Source organism: Dunckerocampus dactyliophorus, chromosome 6 (assembly GCF_027744805.1).
Source record: "Dunckerocampus dactyliophorus isolate RoL2022-P2 chromosome 6, RoL_Ddac_1.1, whole genome shotgun sequence".
NCBI classification, from domain to species: domain Eukaryota; kingdom Metazoa; phylum Chordata; class Actinopteri; order Syngnathiformes; family Syngnathidae; genus Dunckerocampus; species Dunckerocampus dactyliophorus.
In genome coordinates this window covers 17,132,132-17,155,835 of record NC_072824.1, presented here as the reverse complement: position 1 = coordinate 17,155,835, position 23,704 = coordinate 17,132,132, and the positions used below count along the sequence as shown (strand labels likewise).

The 23,704-nt window shown below is 39.4% G+C and overlaps 1 protein-coding gene across 6 annotated transcripts in view; it reads right to left on the bottom strand.

Annotated features, from left to right (window-relative positions):
- LOC129182371 (myosin-10-like) overlaps nucleotides 1-23,704 on the bottom strand; it is a 53,769-nt gene that overhangs the window by 10,462 nt on the left and 19,603 nt on the right. Inside the window, exons 4-33 of one of the 6 annotated variants that reach the window (XM_054778389.1) lie at nucleotides 23,024-23,051; nucleotides 21,223-21,325; nucleotides 20,885-20,914; nucleotides 20,636-20,650; nucleotides 19,816-19,833; nucleotides 15,575-15,667; nucleotides 15,347-15,410; nucleotides 15,106-15,204; nucleotides 14,316-14,459; nucleotides 14,012-14,107; nucleotides 12,887-13,005; nucleotides 12,544-12,696; nucleotides 12,129-12,302; nucleotides 11,807-11,980; nucleotides 10,235-10,349; nucleotides 10,040-10,102; nucleotides 8,552-8,745; nucleotides 8,147-8,268; nucleotides 8,004-8,073; nucleotides 7,756-7,916; nucleotides 5,616-5,724; nucleotides 5,362-5,493; nucleotides 5,075-5,281; nucleotides 4,865-5,002; nucleotides 4,556-4,679; nucleotides 3,963-4,134; nucleotides 987-1,199; nucleotides 727-871; nucleotides 417-623; nucleotides 218-322 (exon numbers count right to left, since the gene is read on the bottom strand). In XM_054778389.1, the coding sequence (XP_054634364.1) occupies nucleotides 218-322; nucleotides 417-623; nucleotides 727-871; nucleotides 987-1,199; nucleotides 3,963-4,134; nucleotides 4,556-4,679; nucleotides 4,865-5,002; nucleotides 5,075-5,281; nucleotides 5,362-5,493; nucleotides 5,616-5,724; nucleotides 7,756-7,916; nucleotides 8,004-8,073; nucleotides 8,147-8,268; nucleotides 8,552-8,745; nucleotides 10,040-10,102; nucleotides 10,235-10,349; nucleotides 11,807-11,980; nucleotides 12,129-12,302; nucleotides 12,544-12,696; nucleotides 12,887-13,005; nucleotides 14,012-14,107; nucleotides 14,316-14,459; nucleotides 15,106-15,204; nucleotides 15,347-15,410; nucleotides 15,575-15,667; nucleotides 19,816-19,833; nucleotides 20,636-20,650; nucleotides 20,885-20,914; nucleotides 21,223-21,325; nucleotides 23,024-23,051 (3,587 nt within the window). Of the gene's footprint in view, nucleotides 1-217; nucleotides 323-416; nucleotides 624-726; nucleotides 872-986; nucleotides 1,200-3,962; nucleotides 4,135-4,555; nucleotides 4,680-4,864; nucleotides 5,003-5,074; nucleotides 5,282-5,361; nucleotides 5,494-5,615; nucleotides 5,725-7,755; nucleotides 7,917-8,003; nucleotides 8,074-8,146; nucleotides 8,269-8,551; nucleotides 8,770-10,039; nucleotides 10,103-10,234; nucleotides 10,350-11,806; nucleotides 11,981-12,128; nucleotides 12,303-12,543; nucleotides 12,697-12,886; nucleotides 13,006-14,011; nucleotides 14,108-14,315; nucleotides 14,460-15,105; nucleotides 15,205-15,346; nucleotides 15,411-15,574; nucleotides 15,668-19,815; nucleotides 19,834-20,635; nucleotides 20,651-20,884; nucleotides 20,915-21,222; nucleotides 21,326-23,023; nucleotides 23,052-23,704 lie in introns of all 6 variants that reach the window. The other 5 variants (XM_054778384.1, XM_054778388.1, XM_054778386.1 and 2 more) reach the window with 5 other exon arrangements.

The following is a 23,704-nucleotide window of genomic DNA, read 5'->3' as shown; positions in this document are numbered from 1 at the left end:
ATACCGTAACAATATTTAGAATGGAGTTAGAGTGTCTGTATTCGAGTTTTACATAATCAAGTATGATGATGATGAATATATGGGGTGGTAGAGTCAGACTGTGTAATTTAATAAGTGTTGACACTGCTTTCAGAGAACCACAAAGGTTTGTGTGTCAAGTAACTTCTGGTTTTGTCTAAACAGAGAAGGTGATATTTGATGATGTAGTGTTTCATACATGTGCATCCTGCAGCTGGCTTCCCAGGTTGTCAGCGTCCTTGGTCAGTTTGATGCCCTTCTTCTCCGCCTCCTCCAGTAGGGCCGTCACATTGTCTAGCTCCAACTTGGAGAGGATGTCAAATACAGTCAACACGTGAACCAAACATATCATCCCACAACAAAACGGTAGCTAAATGATAGTAAGTAATGATGTTTACCTGGAGTTTATGGGACCGATCAGCCAACTCCCCTTTGGCCCGCTCCATCTCAGTGGCTCTGGTCGTGAACTCCTGTAGCTGGCCCTCCAGCTTCTTCCTCTTGTGTTCAGACTCGGTCTTGGTTTGCTGCAGCATTTTAACCTCACAGACCATTTCTTTGTTGTCATTCTCCAGGCTCTGCTTGTTCTTTTCCAAAGTGGCCTTGAACTGCACAAACACAGATGTAAAAGAGATGAGTGGCTTTTTAAACTGTGAAATACAGCAGAACCATGTGAGCTGGGATCCTGTTTGTTAAATGCCCATCTCTCACTCTCTTAGCCTGTTCCAGTTGTTCACACAGTTCTTCCAGTGCCATGCTGTGCCTCTGCCTCATTTCCTGTATCTGAGCCTCATGGTTTTTAGTCTCCTCATCAATCGCCTTCTTCAGCTCAGCCACTTCTTGCTCTCGTTTGGTCCTTGCGTTTGGACAAAAAGGTGTAAATTAGACAGGAAGGATGCCTTGTGGCATACAACACAATAGTTGATCTGCTTCTTTTCGCCTTGTATGGTTCAGCAGCATCGTAAGAGTACCTGAGTTCCTGCTGAGCAGCGGTGGTGTCCAACGTGTCCTCGAGCTCCGTCTTCAAAGCCTCAAGCTCCTCGCTCAGGTCCCTTTTCAGTTTTTCGGCTTTACTTCGACATATTTTCTCTGACTCCAGATCCTCATGGAGCTCAGCAAGTTGCGCCTGCAGCTCTCGAATCTGCTTTAGGGCGTTGTTCTTTTGCGCCGTCTCCTCATCGGTCCTGATGCGAGAAGAGGCATAAACTTTGTTCCAAAGTATTATGCAAATTATATTTTTCTCTGATTTTGCTAAATAGTCAATATAAATTACAGTCATCATAATTTTCAAGTCAACCTTAAAGTACAATTTGAATGTTGAACAAACCTCCCAATGACAACAGTATTTATTTCAAAAATAAAATCTCAAAATCCACATTATTTTGCACAACAGAGTTTCAAAGCATTTCACTGGTTGTTAAGAACCAAAAATGGTAATTTGTTGAATTTGCAACCTAAGGAGGTCATATTTACTGAAAGCAATAGCTATTTCAATCACTAACATTTTAACAGGCCAAGTTGCATGTTCACATAAGATCCCTTTTTTTGATACAACCTTCACAATTCTTACATTGAACTTGTGAGTTTTTGGAGCGTTTCTGCTTGGATTTTTTGCAAGATGTCAGAATAGCCTCCCACAGTTTTGTTTTGTTGTGATCTGCCTCCCACCCTCTTAGATTTTTTGCTTGACAATGTTCCTGTTCTAAGTTGGGTTGAGGTCGGGAAAAAAGGGGGCCAAACAACAGGTTTCTCTCCTTTTATGCCCATAACAGCCAATGACAGGGAGGTAGGTATTCTTTGCATCATGAGATGGTGCATTGTCATGCATGAAGGTCATTTTGCTACAGAAGGTACAGTTCTTCATATTAGACCTAATCTAATATGACACCGCTGTCAGGCTTTACAACACCTGAACCATGTTGTAGTCACTATGTAATAAATAAAGTACAAATACAAATTATACCATGGAAGAAAGTGGTCATACATTTTCACACCTTCAATGACCATAAAGGGCCTACCAGCTCTCTCCCAATGATTGTGATCCAAACTCAGCCATCTCCTTGCTGACATCACAGCCTTGTGATGAGATATGCTGGCCATACTCTACTTCATCCATCCTAACCACCCAAGGTTGCACGACCCTCATCAGTAAACAGGATTGTTTGAAAATTAATCTTCATGTATTTGTTGGCCCACTGCAGCCGTTTCTGTTTCTAAGTATTGGTTATGGGTGGCCAAATAATAGGTTTATGCATAACTGCAAGCCTCTGGAGGATCCTACACCTTGAGGTTCATGGGACTTCAGAGGCACCAGCAGCTTCAAATACATGCTTGCTGCTTTGTAATGGCTTTTTAGCTTTTTTAGCGGGCGCTCACTTGATTTGATAAATCTGTCTGGCAGAAACCTTTCTCATTATGCCTTTATCAGCACAATCCCGACTGCCATCTGAATCAGCCACAAATTTCTTGACTGTATGAAAGTTTTTGTGTATTGAGTGTTTTCATGCCTTGTCCAAGGCATTGCAATATTTTATGCTTTTTTTGTCAGCAGAGAGATCCTTTTTCTTTCCCATATTGTTTGAAATCTGTGGCTTGCTTAATAATATGGAACATCCGACTTGCGAACATTCGGAGATACGAACGCAAGCTGGCTGGTCTATATTTTCATGTACAGTATTTTGCCTTGTAGTAACTCCATATTTATACTGCTACATGCTTGACCAGTAGAAGGCACTGTGACACTGCTAATGGGACAAACAGGTAGAGGAAGACGGTGGGGAGAGAGTGTAAAGGAGAAATGGAAAGCTAAATTGTAGCTGTATGATGCAATCCAGACAGAACGTGTGATTAAAGTTTATGAAGAGTTAATAGGCCTGCTTAATTCTACACCACCCACAGAACACTACCTCTTTTAGAAGAGTCTAACGACGACGACGATTTGTCCTTTTTTCATTAACTCCTCCTCCTCCACCACTACCACCAACGACACATGCTCGGCCATTCCTCTTCAAAGGTAAATAACATTTATCATTACGTATTATTATATCATTTTTATTATTGTTGTTTTTTTTCATTAATTATCCTCGTTTAATATTACTACTACATCCAAACTCATACTTACATACATACGCATATATGTATATATGTATACACGTACATGTAGTACCTATATCATTGGTAAATTAGCTTTTGTTGGACTTGTGAACAAATCGACTTGCGAAAGGTCGTCTGGAACCAATTGTGTTCGTAAGTTGGGGACCTAGTGTAATAATATTGTATTATTCACACTTACGCTATTGTGGCCCCCCACAAATGCACTTTTAACTGTTTTTTCTCTAACATTTATTTCATCTGGACCAGGTTCAGGCTCTGATTGAACGTTTCCTTCAGCATCAGAGATATGAGAAATGGCGAGAAATGGCTGCATCCAATTGCAATTGGTGTTTGTCAGTGTTACTGCAGCTAGGAGCAGGCAAGGATTATAGCGACAGAAAGGTAGGAGGATACAGTGTGATTGTGTGTTAGCGTGTTTATGCTCAGATCCTGCCTGATAAAGAACAGCAAGCGCTCAGTTGACAGTCTCAGTATTTATCTCACCGCTGTCTTTGTTCTGTCTATTTCAGGTCATGCTGGTGGCTTGGCTATGTGCAATTGCAGTGTCGTTTTCAAAATTTGTTACACAGCACCAGTAAAAGGATGTGTGCGGTAGTACAACATAAAAAGAACAATTTTACTAACAGCAAGATGTGCCACATGTTGACATGATTTGCAAAGGGTTGGACAATAAATATGCTGCTATGTTAATGATATGTAACTTTTTGTAGTGTATTACAAAAACACCAAATACTGACACTAATTTGTGTTTCACTATCTCAGTGTGTATGTCGCTTTTTGAAACAAACCCCTCACGTGTGCATCCTTAGTATACCTTTCAAGTGCTATCGTACCTGGCCAAGGAAGCCTGCAGCTCTTCTTCTTTCTTAGCCACCTGAAGCTTCAGTTCTTCAATCTGTGCCTGGACCTCAGCGATCTGGTCCTGCAGGTCTGTGGTCTCTGCATCCAGTTTGCGTTTCGCCTTCTCCAGTTCTTGGCGTGTTTTCTCTTCCTTCTTCAAACGCTCTGCAAGAAGGTGCAAAAGCCTTTAATGTACGATACATAACGTGGGCACTATTTCTAAACACACATTTACAGTTAGTGGTTAGAAATAAGATTGAATGATAAAATGTTCCAGAGTGTCATTACAGAGCTGTAAACATTGTTGGATCAGTGTCATTATCATTACATGGAAGAAAGCTAATTTAAGTTCCCTTCTTGTCGATGAGATAAAAAAAACAACAACAATCTTTCACTATCATTTATTTTATTTTGTATGTACCCAAAATATAACCATGACACCTGAGAATGGGTCAATGAATTCCTCCCCAGTTAAAGATCTGGAGTCACTAGAGAGCTAATCTGCTGGTATGTGGGGTTGCAAGTTTCTTGGTGGAATATGCCAGAAAACTGAGAGAACGCTGACTGTGCAAGCGTGGCCTCTTACCCTCCAAATCCACCATCATCATCTCCTGCTTGTTCTTGAGTTTGCCAAGGTTCTTTGCTTTCTCCTCCTCCTCTGTCAGCAAAGTAGTTGCTTCACTGATCCGGTCTTCCAATAGCTTCTTTTCCTATGAGAGACAAAATAAATAATAAGGCTTTATTCAAAATGGGGAAGTTAACACCTCTTGTTTTAGCAGTGAAAGGCTTTCAAGACAACTACCACTGTTGTAACTTCCATAATATTCTTTGCAAATAACGCATAAAATCTGCCACTAAAAAAAAGCACATTTACATGATTCAAATGACCTCTTACCTTATGGAATTTGGAATTTTGGTCCTCAAGTAACACAATGTCTTCTTCTAATTTCTTGATTTTTGCCTCCGCCGTGACTTTATCCAGCTGTAGCTTCTGTCTTGCAGCTTCCTCCTCATCAAGCTGCTCCTCCAGGTCCTGTGGAAAAGACAATGAACAACATTGTATCACATAGACGTGATACAAGTCGGATCCCTCAGGAAGACAAACCTGAATGTGTGATTGCATTTTCTTTTTCTCATTCTGCAAAGTCTGATTCCTCTCCTCTTCTTCCTCAACTCGAGACTCCAAGTCATGGAGGATCTCCTCTAGCTCTTGCTTCCTGGAGGCCAGACGAGCTCTCATCTCTTCGGCCTCTGCAAATAGCTCAGTTTCCGCCTGGAGCTGCTCTGCAAGAATGGTCTTCTCCTCTGCGAGCTGGTCAGAGGAAATAGGTTGTATGAGACAAAGTTAACTATCACACTTTTTACTATTTCAACATTTTAGGAAATATCTACCTGTTGGTGTTTCCTCTCCATCTCCACCAGCTCATTCTCCACCAATAGCTGTTTTTCCTTCACTTTTACCAGCTCCTCATCTTTGGCTTGCATCTCCTCCTCCTGCCTAGTCACCTGCAGCAGAGGCTTTACCTGACAGAGACAAAAGAAAGCAAGGAAGAGGACAGGATATAAACTCTCCAAAACTGCCATATGATGCTTTGATGTTGAGTTGTGTTTATACACAGTAGAAGCTGCATCAGGGTTCTTTTTACCTTGGTAAAGAGCCTCCACCACTGCCAGTGGCGCAGCTTCAGGTAGGCAGCACAGTTCCTCTGCAAAACCTTCAGGGCGCTTAGCTGCTGTTGCTTCTTAGCAAAGGCCCTTTGGGTGAAACATGCTACATTAACAATATATCATGCGGTCTATGACAATCTTAAAAGATTACACTCAGAGCACTCAGAGCTTTACTATTTGTTAACTGTGAAATCAATGACTGGACAGCTATGATGTAGGATTTTAATAGCTGAAAGGAGATGAAGTTTCATCCAGATCATTTTCCCCTGGCTGCAACTGTACACAATGTAACAGGATTCACAAGCACAACAAATAAATATGATCTAATGCTTTTGACAGTGACATGTCTGAGCATGTTAAATATAGGATTTTTGTTCATTTGTTCATTGATTCTTCACCTAACCTTTTTCCCCTGAAAATTTGATGAAGGTGGACACTTACTTACATGCTATGCTAAAAACATTTGTTGGATCATACACATTGTAAAAACATTGGGGTATTACTGTAAGAGCTGCTTCAAGTATGCTGCAGTTCTGAAATTTGACATCTGGATGCTTAAAAGTCTCACACCAACCTTTATTACTAAGTCCTGTACAGGGCAAACCATAGTTGAACATAGTTTCACTTAACTTTGGTCAAAATAGACGCGTCTCACTATAAGGCAGATGAACCATATGATTTCATCAACCAAAATTCTGAAATCATTTTCTGGGATTACAAAGCCAATTACAATTTAATATCACGGTTTAAAGGGATGTGTAGGCCTGTCATGATAATAAATCAATTAAACACACCATAAATTAAAACGAAGTTGATAATTTTGCCAGCCTCGATAAATTGACATGTGCATGCGTGTTTGTTTTCCTCCTCTATCTCTATCAAACAGACTGGATGACAAGAGGTCTCACTCTGTGCATCTGTCACAACACCAGGGCGTGTTGGCTCTATAGCGGAATAAACAGAGTGAGTGAGTCCTCCTGTCAATCACTCAGTCACTTTGTCTCAGTAAGGAGAGGCGGGGCTGCAAGTGAGCTCACACACAGCAGTAGCAGTGTTGCCAACTTGGCGATTTTGTTGCTAAATCTGGCGACATTCCAAACCCTCTTGGCGACATATTTTCTCCAAAGCCACTAGTGACATATCTAGCGACTTTTTCTGTTATTGTTGGAGAGTGAAAGCACGTATTGTTCTGCAGTTTGTCTTCTCACTGAGCAGCAGCGCATGCTGCTGAGAGGTCTTCCCTGCTCCAAAGCACTCACCAGCGGTCAATGCACTGTCAGCTCCCGTGGCACACTGAGGGCATAGTGGAGCTCCACGCATCCATGAATCACGCATGTGCGAGGTGCTATGCTGCAGGGGAGAATCTCGCCCTGTTTTACAAAGCGGAATCTAAAACGTAAACGTTTCTTAATCTTAAATAAATGACCCATTACACTCAAGCCTCATTCGGACTCGGTCACTTAACTGTCCGTGTGTCAGAACGTGTGATGGAAAAATGTTGTGTGATGAATGAAAGATAAAAAGGTGAAGGCTGGAGATGAGCCTGGATGTAATTATTGCGCTGTCTCGACTTTGAGAGGCGCTGGAGATAAAATAGTAAAAATATTTCATTTTGATGAAGTGATGGCAAATTTTAAATTAATAAACCAAGAATCAAGTTTATTTGTAGTTCAAAACGTAATAATTAAAGTGTTTTTACTCCCTTTTTTTGTCTCTCCTAGGAAATTATGCTTTTTTTCCTGCTGCATCTGTTATATCATATGCAAATAATATGCAAATTAGCCAGTGACATAATCTAGCAACTTCTAGGCCAGCCAATACCTATCTTTCTTATTGAAGAGTTGGCAACAGTGAGCACCAGCACTCGCTAGCTTTGTGTGTCGTGTGCTACACGATTGAATACTTTCTTCGTGCCTTTTGTGTACAAAACACAAAATAAAACCAGTCTCAAAATAAAATGATCTCAAAATAATGTTGACAATAATACTGTTTATTGCCAATAATTTGTGGGACAGTTATGGTCCAGCAAAATTTGTTTTTGTGACAGGCCTATTCATGTGACAAACACATTTTAGCGCGTCAAACAGAAACAGTATTGAATGACCTGATGTTACTCACTTCCGTGCAAGGTATCCACGGCACACAGACTGGAAGTAAATGATGATGTCAGTAATCTTCAGATCTCTCTCCTCCTCCAAGTGTGCCAAAACGCCAGTTCTGAAGAAGATCTTACTCTGTCCGATGCGAAACAGGTTGGGATCCAACTCAAGGGCTTGAATCTGTAAAAGAAACACACAGACATGTTAATTTTTAGAAAAGCTTCATTACAATGAAACAGTCATCCAACCATACCAAACACACATTACCATTCTCTCGCAAGCTTGTTTCCCATCCATGAAGCCCTTGGGGATAGCGTTGGGTGTGAGGATCTCATATCTGTCAACAGAAAGAGAACAGGAAAGTAAAAAAAAATCTACCTAGAGAAAAAGTAAAATGCATCACGTGTTACCTCTGTCTAAACTCCTGGAAGACAATGCGGTTTGGAAAGCCCTGTCTGCAGATGCGGATCCCCTCAAGAACGCCATTACACCTCAGTTGATCCAGAACAAGGTGCGGCTCCAGTTTACCTGCCTGGAAGAAGAAATAAATAATAAATAATGAAAAATGCATAATGGAAAACAACCACTATGTATCCAATGGGTCATCCTCCAGTTGTTTTTGATTGTGCATGTACCATGCAAGTTGCTTAACAAAACAATCAGGTTCCAATAATAAGATCATCTGAAATTATTGTGGCAAGGGTAGAACCCAGGGGATACAAACAAGTACAATTAACATAAGAAAAGTTACAGTAGATTAAACATTCCTTATTTTCACTTGACTGAATACAAATAGATTAAAAGTGTGCATTTACTCGTTTTTCGTGGTTGGGAATGATGCAGCGGACAAAGTTGGGGTTGGTGTTCCTCAGCGTGGCCATGAGCTTGGTGAGTGACTCCTTGTAAAGTTGACCCACGGTTCGAAACATGCCCTTCTTTGTTTTGTAGGTAGCTCCAAACGCTGTCTCGTTCATTCCTGCCACTTGGTCCAATCCAACTATGCGATCCACTGGTAGGGGGGAAACGTGCAAAACTAGTTAGGACAGCATGACTTGACAGGGAGGAGGGAGGACGAGTGATGTAGTTACAAGGCCCAGTGCGGATGGATGATAAGGACACTACATATGATTGTAAGACAGCAGCAGGCATAAAATGTGGCATCCTGAATCTTGTAGTACGTCTGGCCACTTGCAGAGAATTATATGATCTATAATGAACATGAACAAAAGGCAAACAGCATATCATTGTAAATCCCAGATACCCGTTTGGGACTACAGTATAAGCAAAATATGGGATGACATCATAGCTGATTTGGACTTAAGTAAGTAGATCATGTTTTCTTTATTTTTTTTAGAGTTCAAATCCATTGTGAATCCTAATACATCTTAAAATGCTAAGAATTTTTTATTTTGTTGTTGCATAATCATATTAGTGTGTGTTTGAGACTCATAGCTGTCATATACTGACTGCTGCTCCCAGCATTCACACAATAGATTTCTGATGCAACAATAGGACAAGAGGAAAGTGTGCTTAAAATATTTGAAATGCTGTGAACTCGTACCACTCTGCCCCAGTCTAACATTCATTTAAGTTCAAATCCTTAAGGTATGTAACTGAGCACATTCACATGAATCCAGACAGCAAATATCATCAGTCTAGCCTCATCAAACCAACTGGTGGAGCAGACACATTCTGATAAATCTTCCCAAAGTCACACAGCAGATCAGTTGAATGGTCCACTAGGTGAATTACGGTCACAAGACTTTAATGAATCACAGGCTGCTGTAATGTGTGCCGGCTGTTTGAACCCTCCAACACTGACGTCTTGAGCTGAGTGCCAACACAAACACCACAAAACGGCATCTGGTTTCCATTTGCTGCTACTAGAAAAGGCGGGAAATTGATGTTATTAAATATTTTACCTCAGCCAAGACCTTAATTTACCTCATGCAGAGTTATCACACCACAGGAGCAAGAAAACAAAATGTGCTAGTCAGACTCCCTACATCCTAAAAGCTTGCTTTAGGGCTATTGGCCATAATGATCACCCATAACAGCACATGAAGCACACAAGTTCAACTAAAGCCAGCTATGCTATACTTGAGCTCAGGGCTTGGTGCTACTGCTTACGGCCAAGACAAGGAGCCATGCAGCCTGGAAGCGAATGAAACAGATGATCCACCAGATCTGGGCTAAAATATACTATACAGCACATATCAGGCTATCAGTTTAATCGGCTTTAGGGATGTTGGTTTCACTATTATTTTGGCCCAGGTCTGCTATGACAGTACCCCATCATTCACCTGCTGGCTCATCCAGACTAGTGACATTGTCATAGAATGAAGCCCTTTGAATGGTCTGAATCTCTATAACACAAAGAGAGACAGAGAGGGGATATGTTTGGCTGAGCAAGGCAGACCAGGCTGTTAGTTGTTAGTGTAGCGCTTTGTAGTGAATTATTCAGAGGAATTTATTGTCATTATAGTAACATGACTCACCATCTTTCCAGAGCTCCGCCACAAATTTATCTGTGGACTGATGCAGGAGCGTGGCCACGTTGTCATTTAGGGGGTCCATGTTCTTCATCAACCACTCATCTGCCTTGTAGTCCACCTGAGGGATGATGCCAAAAAACTCAATCATATACGATCTTGTTAAATCAAATCCAATGCGGCATTTAATAAAATGCTCTTATATGTGACTTGGTAAAACCTCAAGGATAATAAAATACCCTATAAAATACTGTGTATTTATTGACAGACTTCAATAATCCAGTGAGAGTAAAAAAATAATTAAATGAATTGGTATTTATTATGCATGCATGGGCACGCATGACACATAAATTTGGATTGTCGATCTGATTCAGGCACAAGTGCTCAACCTAGTCATATAACTGTTGTGATCGTTCCTCCTGCAAATTACTAATGATAATCGCCACATTGTTTAACGGAAATAAAGAGAGCAAACTGGCCAAGTCTAAAGAAACCCTAAAAGACATGAATTAAAAAACTCTCTTGAATTCACTAATTACCAAGAATTTGACATGACAGAACACTCCGCTAAAGATTATACTGTATGAGCAACACACCAAGTTATATGTAACAGCCTCCGTATCGCATTTCATGATCTTGCATGGCTGCAGCGCATTGGGGTTTGTAACAACACCTACCTTGGCACTGATTGGCTTACCATAAAATTGTAGTCAACTTTTAGCCAATCATTATTACATATGTGTCTGTCGCCCCTCCCCCTCACCAAAGGAGGACAATCAGAAAAAAAAACACCTTTCATTTGCAGCTCCTGTTTGGTACCTGGCTGAGAAAGTCAGCTGGTAGATATGAGTGCATAATGCTCCACATTTCATTGTCGATAACAGAATACGTCGTGTCTCGAACATTGCTCTCTCACTCTATCGTGGTTTTTGAATGAATTAATAAATGATCGCTGTTTCGTGGTTGACTATGGCCTATTATTAGTAAAAAAAAATATTGAAAGTCATATGTTGTATTCTGGTCACTAGGTGGGGCTGGAACCAATGAGAGACAACTGTAATTAGATTACCCAATACTGGAAAACAATAAAGGCTTTAATGCAGTTACTACCAGTGTTACTCTGAACACTGGTCATCATGCAAAGATCATAGTGTATTCTTCACTACACACCAGATGATTTATTTTGTGCATAACTAATAATGAACATTTGGGGACGTGGCGCTGTGCTTCAGCATTCTTTCCCACCACAGCACAAAATCTCAAATCTTTGCGGTTTGTCAAAGATTGTTGCATAAGATGCAGTCCTCATAATGTTAAGCAGATGTACTTTTCAGCAGGTCTCGCTGCATCGTATTGCATAACACCACTAGCAAAGTCCCAATCCACTCATAGTAATTCCCCCCAATTTCTACCACAGGAGAAGCTTGCATCAGATTAGCTCTGACCAGCAGCAACTTTCCACTTGCAGACGATTAGGGAGGGGAAAAAAATATTGTGGGTATGGTTATGGTATGACTCTTCAGGGAACTCATGCATGCACATGCTCCAAAACACACCTATAGGTCATCTGAAGCATACCTTGCCAGCGTAGTGGATGATGCAGAAGTCGGCTTTGTCTTTGAGCTGTCTTGGCTTTTGGAACTTGGTATGTGTTCCCTGTTCTTGGATCAGCTTGTCCACAAAGGTCTTGTCCGTGGCTTTGGGGAACCAGCACTCCTCATCCAGCAGAGCTAACACCCCTGGAGGGTTTGCCTAAAGGAATTAATGCAGAGCAAGTTTTGTGATGATACGGATGCAATGTCTATTGCGGTTTCATGTATAGCGTGCCTCAGTTGGCAGTACTGTCACTTGTCTGAATCAAATTTAAGTTTTTAAGTCTGATTAACAGTACAGTACTGACCGGCCTCTCAATGAGGTCAATGCAGGGCTGCAGGTCAAGGCCAAAGTCGATGAAGCTCCACTCTATGCCCTCCCTCTGGTACTCCTCCTGCTCCAGGATGAACATGGTGTGGTTGAAGAGCTGCTGTAGCTTCTCGTTGGTGTAGTTGATGCAGAGCTGCTCAAAGGAGTTGAGCTGTAAACAAGGGGCATGCATGAAGAGCAAACGCAAGTGATTAACTGTGAAGAAACAATTGCTATGTCATCTACCTACAATACGTTTGGAATGATGGCTTTAATAAATATTCTTTGTCAGAACAATACAAAATGACAAACTATCTCATTGAGGATGTTTTACAGGAAGTTCAGCATCTTCACAATGAATTTTTCTTGTCCCAAACATCCATCAAAACAGGTGAAAATAACAAAATTCAAACCTGGAAAATCTCAAAACCAGCAATATCCAGGATACCAATGAACGAGGCGCCCTGTCGTTTGGTCCTGTCCAGTGCTTTATTAATGCGATGGACCAGCCAACGGAACAGACGCTCATATGTCGCTTTAGCCAGGGCCTCCACAGCAAAGTCGGCCTGAATCAAGGATGGGAGTGGTGAGATGATATATAGTGGGATGTAAAAGGCATTTGTCTTAAGTGAGAAAATTAAAATGTGTGAAAAAGTCCTAATACTTACACAAACAACTAAATTATATAGCGGCAGTTCTACAAATGATATGCATTTGAAATATGTTTGCAGGAAATATGCACTTTTAATGACCAACCTGCTCTTTAGTTTGGGCTTTCTGGACATAGTCTCTTCCCACTTTGATCCTTGGTGACAGGATGGCTCTTGTGAACTCCATGACACTCATGCCCAACAGGTGACACAGCTTCTGAGCGGCTGAAAAACAAGTGAAGGAAAGCACACCAATGCAATCAATTCTTATTTACATTAAAATATAAAGAGGCCACGTAAGTATAACAATGTAGTAATGACTTGAGACATAATGGCTTTGTAAATATAATAGCACCTCTATAAAAATGATTGAAACAAAGATCAAAATCTATTATCAATTTGCATTCAAGTGATTTCCAATGTATATTTTTCCAATTCCACATTTTTACATGCAATACAATGCAAATGTCCTATTCTTTGTCAGGAGATCATTGAAAATACTAAAAGCAAGAAGCTGTCTTGGTTAGACAGCCAACCTCTCTTCGACCAAAAAAAAAAAAAAAAAAAAAAAAAAAAAAAAAAAAAAAAAACATTCCCTATATCCCGTTGGTCACATTTGGGAAAATTCAGCAGTGCAGCATCATTAGCACTAAGCTCAGTCTCCCTCTTTCTCTCTCTTTTTAAAAGGGCCACATACGTACAGCCACATGTCTGGAACCGGGCCCCACTTCCTTCATGAGTAAATCTTCACAATAATAGGCCTTTATAGCAGGTTGACAAGGTTCAGGGAGAGGAAAGACATAAATCAACATCCTTCTGCTCAATGGTTGAGGATCAGAATGTAAAGGTGAGAGCAAAAGGGGAAATGAGTTGAAGAATATACTGAATATACTGTTTCGGTGTATGTTATGCAGCAGCTGTGTCAATGTCCTATATCTGTGTACCCAATTTGAGGCAAAATACAAGATTTGGGAGACTCTCCAGTTAATCAAGGTCAATATCAGATCAATGACAAGACACATCACATTAACACAGTTTAATATTTGCCTGTGGTGGCAAAAACATTGTTAATATATAAACCTGCTCATGTGGATTGAAGGAATGCGGAAATGAAACCAGTGTGTCAAATCTGTATGAATTAACCCTTGATATTTGCATACGTGGCACATAAATTCACATTGTTGTGTTTGGATTTTCTGGTTACCGTATGTTAAAAAGGAAAGTTGCTTACCTGTATTATCAGGCATGGAGGCCTGGTCGCTGTTCCTTTCTTTCTTAAATACAATGTTTCCAAACTGAAGCACGGAGGAGACCACTTTCAACATGGCTATGAAAATAAGAAAGCAGAAAACCAGACATCTTTAATGTAAAAATGTGGACTATAGTTTAACATATTGTACATATTTAATTATTTGCTTTTGCACATGTATAACAATACACAAAAAACTCTTAACATGTGAATACAAAAAAATGATTTTATGATACCAGCGCAGAGTAAACAATGGAACAAGTAAAGCAAACAACAAAAAATATACCCAGGATCTCTTCATGGGAGAAGCTCATGATGTGCATTGCCTCCATGGTCTCATGAAAGTTATCTTTATCCTGCTGGCCTGGGATTGGGATGTTGCCATTGGACAGGAAACGGTAGTTGCTGAATCCCTCCAAAAGCAGGTCAGCTGTGGATGAAAGAATAAAGGAACTTTAAGGAGCAAGGTCACAAGGGTGCTGGCAAAAGTGGGATGCTGCTTTTATGGACCCTGCTTTGTGCACTAGGGCACAATCATGAACAAATTTTTTTTTTACAAAACTGCTCCCAAAATGTCTCGCAATAATGAATAATTAAGATTCAAGGCGAACCCTGATTAATTAATTGATGATACTTTTTTCCATAAAGTGTACAGTCGTCCCTCACTACATCGCGGCTCGACCATTGAGCCATTTTCAAAAATCCATTAATAAAAGGCTGCTGTTTCCTTGTTGAATACGGCCTATCATTATTAAAGTGAACTAACTAAATGAACTAAAATAGCAGAAGGTGACTATATACTGTAGGTGTTATTTCATGTCGAGAGGGCTCTAATAATGTTAAAACCTGTATTTAGAAGATCGTAAACAGGTTTTCTATGCCGTAAGTATGAAAATATTCCATTTATTAATATTGAATCCCACTTTGCGGAAATGCACTCGTTGCGTCTGGAACCACTTAACCGCAATACATGAGGGACGACTGTATACATCGAGGAAGGGCCCATGTAATATTCTGCAGCAGTGGTGTGTGACAGACAGAGGAGTCATGGATGAACCTGTGTGTTGCATACTCACATTTGAGGTGTTCTCCAGATCCAGCCAGAAGCTGGTAGAAAATGTGAAATGTGCGTTCATCTTTGGCCTGGCGTATAGCTCTGGATTTTTCCAGTAAGTCTTGACAGTCAAGCAGTTCAGGGAAAAATTGCATTAGGAGTTATTATTATTATTATGACATCATTATTAGTACTGAAGGAGTTACAGGACATAAATTCAAATTCAAATTCTCTGGATTCCATTCAGCTAACTATATGGATACATGTTTCAATGTTGGCTCCAACAATATAACCGGTGACATCAAAGTTGATCCTGATGAATTTCCCCTGCAAGACAAAATGAAAGCTTCAGGAAGTGCATGAGACACGCTATACATACATCAATTTCCAACATCCACATCAATCTTGGTACCCAGTTAAGATCACACAAAGTGTTGACATCTTAAGTTGCTGAATGTGACTTTGCAAATAGATATTTCTTCCGCACTCACAAAACGCGACGAGTTGTCATTTTTCACCGTCTTTGCGTTCCCAAATGATTCAAGGATGGGGTTGGCTTGTAAAAGCTGACGTTCCAGTTCACCCTGGAAGAAAACAGGCCTGTTACAGTAATGCTTTGTCAGCACTTTAAAACAAAGACCAACAAGCAAAATAGAAAATAAATGTGATTCATCAACGTTCCAAAAAAATAACAAAAAAAAAGTTCCATGCAGACAGACAGCAGACATCTGGAGGTCATGTGTTTCATACAAAAAGACACAAACAATGTCCGAGCGTAAATACACAAAACAAAGTTCGATTATGACAGCAGTGAGTAAAAGGATGACAAGGCATGACTAAATAACAAATGCTAAATATTCCTCCATCACCTACTGTTTAGCATCCATTCAGACTTGGCATTCATAGATACAAAAACAAGGCTAATAAATCAAATCAGACACTTAATTACAGACACACTTAATTTAGCCATATAGTTGAGAAATCTTAAAATGTTCTCAAGAATAATTAATCAATTAATCATTAATCAGTAAAATGATGGAACTATTTACAAGAATGAGTGAGCAGTTAGTCTTTTATTATTTACAGTACATTATTTTGTTTTAATATTCAATAACAAAAAAATCTCATTATATACTTAAGCTTTGCTTTGCTAAGCTTTGCTAAGCTTTGCTTCTTCCTACTTAAGCTTTGCTTCTTCCTACTCCTTTTGGACATGTGGAACTGTCAAAGAATGATTCATGAGATGTATTCCATTGTAACCTTCATGTTCAAATAAACTAAACCAAACCAAACCAAACCAATACTGTGTAGGAAACAGGTTTAGGTCGCTGTCCGCAGAGGTGCGGAGGGCGTGGTCACGTGGTCATTGGTGGGTGTGTGTGAAAGTATAAAGGGCGCACGCTTGGGAGTGGGAGGAAGAGAGAGGAAAAGCTAGGAAGCCGTATTTTTGATGACCGCTTTCTTATATGCTATTATATACCATATTCTGCCATCATACTTCCATATCCTCAGTTTGCCACCCTGGTCTCAGCAATAAATCAAATCACACTAAGCACTTAATTGAGGTTCAGCATCTCTGTCATGCACGTCACAAACGCAAGGACCATGCCTACACCTCTCAGCAGCCAAAGGTAAAGGAGGCCGCAACATACCGTATATCTATATACTGTACATATAATATACAGTACAGTATATATTATAATATAGCTATATTATATATTTCAAATAAATTGCTTTGTATCTAGAAGAACAAACTAAGTAAAATTATAAATATTGAAAGGGAAAGAGGTTAGATAAAACAGTGGTATGAGCAAAAAAAGTCAGTAATATAATAATATTTGTCTTATTGAATATAATAATGTTAAGTAAATTAGGTCTGCTAAATGGACATAAAAAACAACTGCTTTGGTTTTGCACAGTATTTTTTTGTTTGTATGGTTTAAACTAGTATTTAGAAAATAGATAATTGGTGAGAGGATATTTTTTTAACTGTCTCTCACAGAGACAAAAGAGACAGTTTCCATGAACAGGCTTTTGGACACTTTGAGAGGCTGAATAAATAAATATTCTATTTGTGCAGCTGTTTAAACATGTGGACCATTCCTGTTTCCATTGAAACCACATTGTGAGCTTAATCCTGACCAGAGAATCCCAAAATGCTGAGGGAAAGACTTCTTTTCTGCAACATTATTTCTGAGGAATATTTTTGCCAAATTTCATAAATAGCTGAAGTTTAAAGGGGCCATTTTCCACAAAGGGGAAGACTTAGGCGTAAGGTATCACAGCATCGAGATGTGATGGGAGCATTGGGAAGATGGTTCATGCTTTTAATTGAGTCTTGGAGCAGCTGGACTGAAGCAGAGTTTGCTAAAACCGTTTGTCTTCTAGTTAACTGAACACTGCTTCATTGTTTTTATCTAATACAACAATCCTATGATGCAGCATGGCCACTTGGATTGTTAATTTCAAACCTAAATGTGTGTTTTTTGCTCACAAAAAACCCCCAAACAAGCCGATTATAAAGCCCAGAGGGGGTCTAATTTAGCTGACCCACATTTATGATGCCAGGAGAGTCTGTCTGACAACTGACTCTACCACTTGAGGAGGCCAATTGTTGTACAGCTGTTATTGCTTTTTACAGCCACTCCTTCTGCAGCTAAAACAGCACCTCTAATTATTCAATCTTTTTCTGCATATCTCTGCCTTAGCTACAAGTTTGTGTCTCCCCACAGCACAGGCAGTTTGGCAGGCCACGAAGCAGACTTTTGGACAGATTGACAACAGTTAAAGAGGATCAGTCAAACTGGTTCAGTAAATCTTTCCAGAGGGAGAGGCCAGTTGAGGATGTGTACTCAGTGGTAAAACATCTGCTCTGGAGGTCACAGGAATACTCGCTTATCTACAAAGCAAGTAAAAGGCCACTGCTTGGAAACGATACAAAGTGGTTTCAATTTGGTCAAAACCAAGTTGATGTGGGAAAATCATCTTCAGGATCATGGGCTCCAAAAGATGGAGATTCTGGAGGTTTTGCATTTAAAAAAATCTGGCCTCAAATCGAGAACACATCCTAAATGTTTCATTAATAAGACCCTGTATGCTAAATATTTCACAAGTAGTTGTTAATAAGGGGGTGGGGACTAAGATGTTAGATGAATGTAGCATACTGGTCAAAATTAATTATTTTGCAGTGGAACCTCTAAGGTTGAACACAATCCATTCTAGGATGCTGGCCAACCTCTGATTTGTGTGGATTTCAATAAAAATATTTTAAAAATCCCAACTTCATTTCACTTGTTTTGTTTTCTATGACAGCAGTATGGCAATGTTTCATTAAGTACTTTCATTTTGTTATTGTTTTTTTTTTTCAAACTTTTTTTGGTGTCATGAACATTTGAAATTGAATGACAAATAAAAAGCGTGTCAAATTCCTAGCAAGGCCTAACAGTAACCGGTAACATTGACTTTGACTTGACTTCATTGACTTCTGTAGCTTCTTTTAGACAGAGACATCCAGCAAATTTACCCCTTAAGAATTAACCCACACTTCTGTGTGCTTTCACATGACTTTGACTCCTCCCCTGGCTCTTGATAGTGTATTGGCTCAATGTCGAATCATTTTGGTCTAGAAAATTGCACAACTTTGAGGCATTTGAAGTTTGAGATTGCACTGTAAATGAGATAAATGCTGTAGGAGCCCCAAAGATTAATGAAGCAGTCACACAGGGAGTCGTGCAGTTGTGAGTTTTCTATAAAATGAAGCACATCAAACAACGCCATTAGCAGAAAGTACAGCTCATGCTAAAGTTAAAGACTAACCACAGCAGGTGAATAGATGTGGATAGAAAGCATTTATAGCTTAGCCTGAAGCCATATTAAAGCGTTAATAGCTTTTCTATGAGTAAAGTGTAAATGGAAATGGAGTGGGTCAAGATCCCGCTTCTGTTATATAGTCCCTCCAGGATTTCGGCATATTTTTTGTGATGGCTGCAGCCTAGATTGTCTGATTTTGCTGCAGCTTTTTCACAAAGATGCAGCATAAGTTGTGATGTTTTGACACTTATTTTTTTCCAATAACACTGCATCATCTTGTGATTTTATGAATTTCTTATCAATGTTTTAAGTGTTCTTTATAATCTGCACCACAAAAAGTATAGGATTTCAACAAATCTAACAAGATATGGTTTATTTGCATAATTTAACTGAAGTGCAGAGCACATTTTTGAGCACTGACAGCAATTTACCAGTCTCCCCAGGAGTTTTTCCCAAAAATTGTGATGGAAGTTGCAGTGTTTTTTTTTTTTTTTTATTAGGTGTTTTGTTTCGTTGTGATAAATGCGTGGGAGAAAGTGAAAGTTGAAATAAAAGTTAAAGGTGCTTGATGTAAACTTTTCTTTATGTTCCCACACATTGCACATAGTTTACCCCTGCATAAATAGCGTTGGTTTTTGTTGGCGAATGAGAAACGATGACAGATTATCATCATATGTCTATATCTGTGTCAATGTAAGCAAGAAAGAGAGCATGTGGTTGGGCGATGCAGGGACGTGCACGTTTAGCGGTACTCAGGGACAAACTCGATTGGAGAAATTGATCATGATTGGCCAAAATATGCAGCTAAAAAATTGGAAGAGATTGGAAAAGACAATTGGAGCAATCACAACATCGCTAAATCCTGGAGGGTCTGATTATTGTAAGTGAGGTGAATCAGGTAGAAAAACTACATTCTACTCACATAAAACATTGGGCCACTCTGTGGGATATGGGGGGATTCAATCGTTATTATTATGTAACGTAATAATTACATATAATGTCCAGGAAACAACGGAGGCATAATTCAGGCAAAACCTATAATTAATAGCACAACAATGGACCACCATATTGTTCTTCTAATGTCTATAATTCTCATCCCAGATACTTCAATTACAGATAAACAAATAGCCAGTCATTTGGTCACAGTTGTGATACACTACAAGGCAGGGAGTGTTCAAACTTCTTTTGTAAAAAAGGCTAAAACAATTAGTGAAGAAAGCTGTACATATTGTAGATATTAAGGAAAAAAAACAGCCTGCATGTCAGCTTTATGTTATTAGCATCAACATTTTGACTCTATCTCCTTATATTTGCATTTTTGTTCTTTTGCTGTTGTTTTTTTGTAATAGAATTTTACAGTGTTCCATGGGCCAATAAAAAAAATGCTGCGGGCCGCAAGTGGCCCCCTGGCCGCACTTTGGACACCAATGCTATACGGGGTCTGAACTTGGAGAGCACGGACTGACCACTATAAGTAACATAATCAATTTAAGTCATCTTGATAAACAATGTACTTTTTAGCATCAGAGGGTAAACTGTACTAATAAAACCCTAGTAATAAACCCTACTTTTTAACATGTGACATTCACAATTAAAGGTGATTGTTAAAAATGCCTATGACAATGTTGAGTGTATTAGCAAAAAAAGGCAAGCAACTTTAAACCATAGCACATTTACATGGACAAAGTACATCAAACACAGTTATGGAGTTTGGACACACATGTCATCTTAAAAATACTTACAACTGCATTTTGTGCCTGACAGTGAAAAAACAAAGTATACACAGTAAATAGGACTGTTTCATGTGTTTTCATAGTTTTTACTAAATTGCTATTTTAGTTGTGAAACTGATGATCCTAACCAATGATTGATTATTATCAACAATTCCTTTATAGTTGCAGACTCTCAACTTTGTAATGTATGAATGGTTGTTTGAGTGCCCAGTATTGCATGCATATAAACATGGTGTAGAATGAAAAATACAGACTTGCCTGCAGCTTCACTGGTTTAGGAGATTCAGGCTGTTTGTTACAAACAAACAAATGCAAAGTGTTACTGTATGCACAGACCTACTGACCAAAGCCATGGACACTATACCATCTGTAATCATTTGTAATACAGCTTAATAACTGCAACCATTTCCCATAAAGGTTGTCACTTATATTTATCCATACTACAGTTAAATGATTTCCTGAACGACCTCACTTTAAATATGTAAGCTTACATCCACTAAATAGGTTTAACATATTTAATAGGTCTACTCAGTTCATCTGCTTATTATGCTGGATCATTACAGAAATATATGAGGTAGTATTCAGGTAATACTCACAGGAATGTTGTGGTCTTTTCTTCCTTTGTGGGAGGAGGCAACATGTGCAAGGTACTGGATGACCTTCTTTGTGTTTTCTGTCTTGCCAGCTCCTGACTCACCACTGTGAGACAAAAGAACATAAGGTGTTTAATTAAAAGAAACGGGCTTGCTCAAACAAGTGAGCTATCACATCTAAATCTTCGCCATAAAAACGTAGAGCAATAGAGCAGAGACAGCTCTATAGATTTGCAGGCCCTTTCAGACTTAAGTGAGTAAACGTGATGCTACCCTCCACAACAAATAATAGCACAGGGCTACACAGAATCATGATGTGTCATTCTATGTATGTTAAGTATTGGTCTGGTTTAGCAGCTGTGGCTTTGTCAATGTCGACCTTGCTTTTTGTTGCTCCCTCTGCGGTGTTACAAACAAAAAAAGGGTGGGAGGAAATCTTCTAAAGTCCTGTAAGCCCTAAAAAAAACTGAGGGACCGCTCAGATTTAGACTATGTCTGGGGTTTTACCTCAAGTGCAAATTTGCACATGCCAAGTATGCACAAAATAGTGTGTGACGCCTGAGAGCGTGTGGCGCAATACAAACACGGTTATGCACTGTAAAGCAATGGTAATGGTAAGGGGATTAATGGGATTGTATCAGTTGTTGGGTGTTGCATTGCTCACGTAATTAGGTCTTGTGAAGCTCAGAAAAATTAAATAAAATTACATACTAGATACTTTATATTAATGCCAAAGTTGTTTATAAAGACAGACGTGCCAATATACAGTATATTCATACAAAGCTTTGTGTTATTATTAATTATTAGTATCAACATTTCAGTTTGTTCTCTTTACATTATTCATTTTGCTCTATTTTTGCTGATATTTTTTATTTCTACTTTTATCTCTTTATCTTACAATGTGCCGTGGACCAGTAAAAAATGAGCCGTGGGTTGCAAATTTCTCCTGGGCCACACTTTGGACACCACTGCCTTTATAGCTTTTGGTCAGGGTTATGCGTGTGATGTGAGGTCAAATCTGTGAGTAACCACAACCGTTGTCGACTATTTATTTTGTCAGTTTCCTTGGTCGTTAGCAAACAACAGTAATTAAAGAAGGAAGGGCAGTGTTATTGCAGCTGGAAATAATCAAGCGTTACACTAGTCATTGTTATTACAATTGTGGATCTGAAATCAAAGAAGGCGTTTGCGGAGGTGGGCTGTACGCCCTCTGAACGAGTCGTATACACACAGGAAATAATGTTCTACAAGCTGTCCGATCACAGCCTTTATGGTCCGTGAGGTTAGATTTTTTCGGAGGTACACATCATGCTACGCAAGAGTGTTGTAGGGAGGCACAAGCTGGTGTAATGTACGCTGGTGCCTCCAAACAGGAGCATTATCCAGGTTTTACAGGCTGAACACGAAACTGAAACCAGAGAAATGCAGCAAAATGCGGACCTGGAGAGCAGCGAAGCGGACCAGCGTATTCAAGGGTCACATTTATAGCAATGCACCATGCGCAAAAGTGGAATCGCTCCATGCAGAGGCTGTCGCATGGTTTAAATCTTGATAGCTCTAGAGTTTTCATATGCTTAAATCCTGTCATCTGCAGACACTTGTCAGTGTGAAAACATGGATGGTTACAGTCTGTGACAAGTGTCAGAATTTTCTTTCAAGATGGTGACAGGGATTTCAGGGAAGTGAGGTCCTGACCTTGCAATGGTCCTGCATTTGTCTGGTTACGAGCAAGTATACAGCTTTCAGGTTCATGTGAGGTTAAATTGTCAAGAACATCAATGTAGCAAGCACTCTGTAAACTCACGTGCAAAGAATGGATTGGTCCTCTCGATCTGTGGAAGACAACAGAAGAAATAAGAATAAGTTAACGTCAGCAGCCTGCTTGTGACTGGGCCTCCAATAGCTCTTTGTTTGACAGCATCATGAAATAGATGAAAATGGCGTATCAGCAGTTTGTAAAACTGAGGGTCATCAAATAGTTGAAATACCACAGTTTAACATAAATCTTTGGTTTATCAATTAAACAAAAAGTGGCACTGCAAAGTCAAATGGCGTAAGAAGGGAGCTAGGACTACTGAAATGTCACCTTCAAAATGGTCATATAAAACCTATATGTATTGTTTAAATAAATAACTGAGGGATATCTGGTACAGCTGGAAATAATGTACTGTGTAGTCACCAATAGATTCCTGATAACAATTTTATGACCAGTTGAAAAACTGCAAGAATGTACATTTTGGACTATTGGATTTTAAAGAGGTTCTAAGTAGACATTCAAAATGAAAAAAGAGGAAATGGGAGTGAGACAAAAACAAATTGAGCAATCAATTTATTGCAAACAACCATTAAACTGAAATAGGCTGTTCATCAGCTGATCAAAAGTTTAAAAGCAAAGCCTTTAAAAGGGATAGTTTGGATTTTTTGACCTTAAACTATCAGCTGTCCATTGTTGGGTATGTGACAAAGACTGTTGCAACTCTTGCAT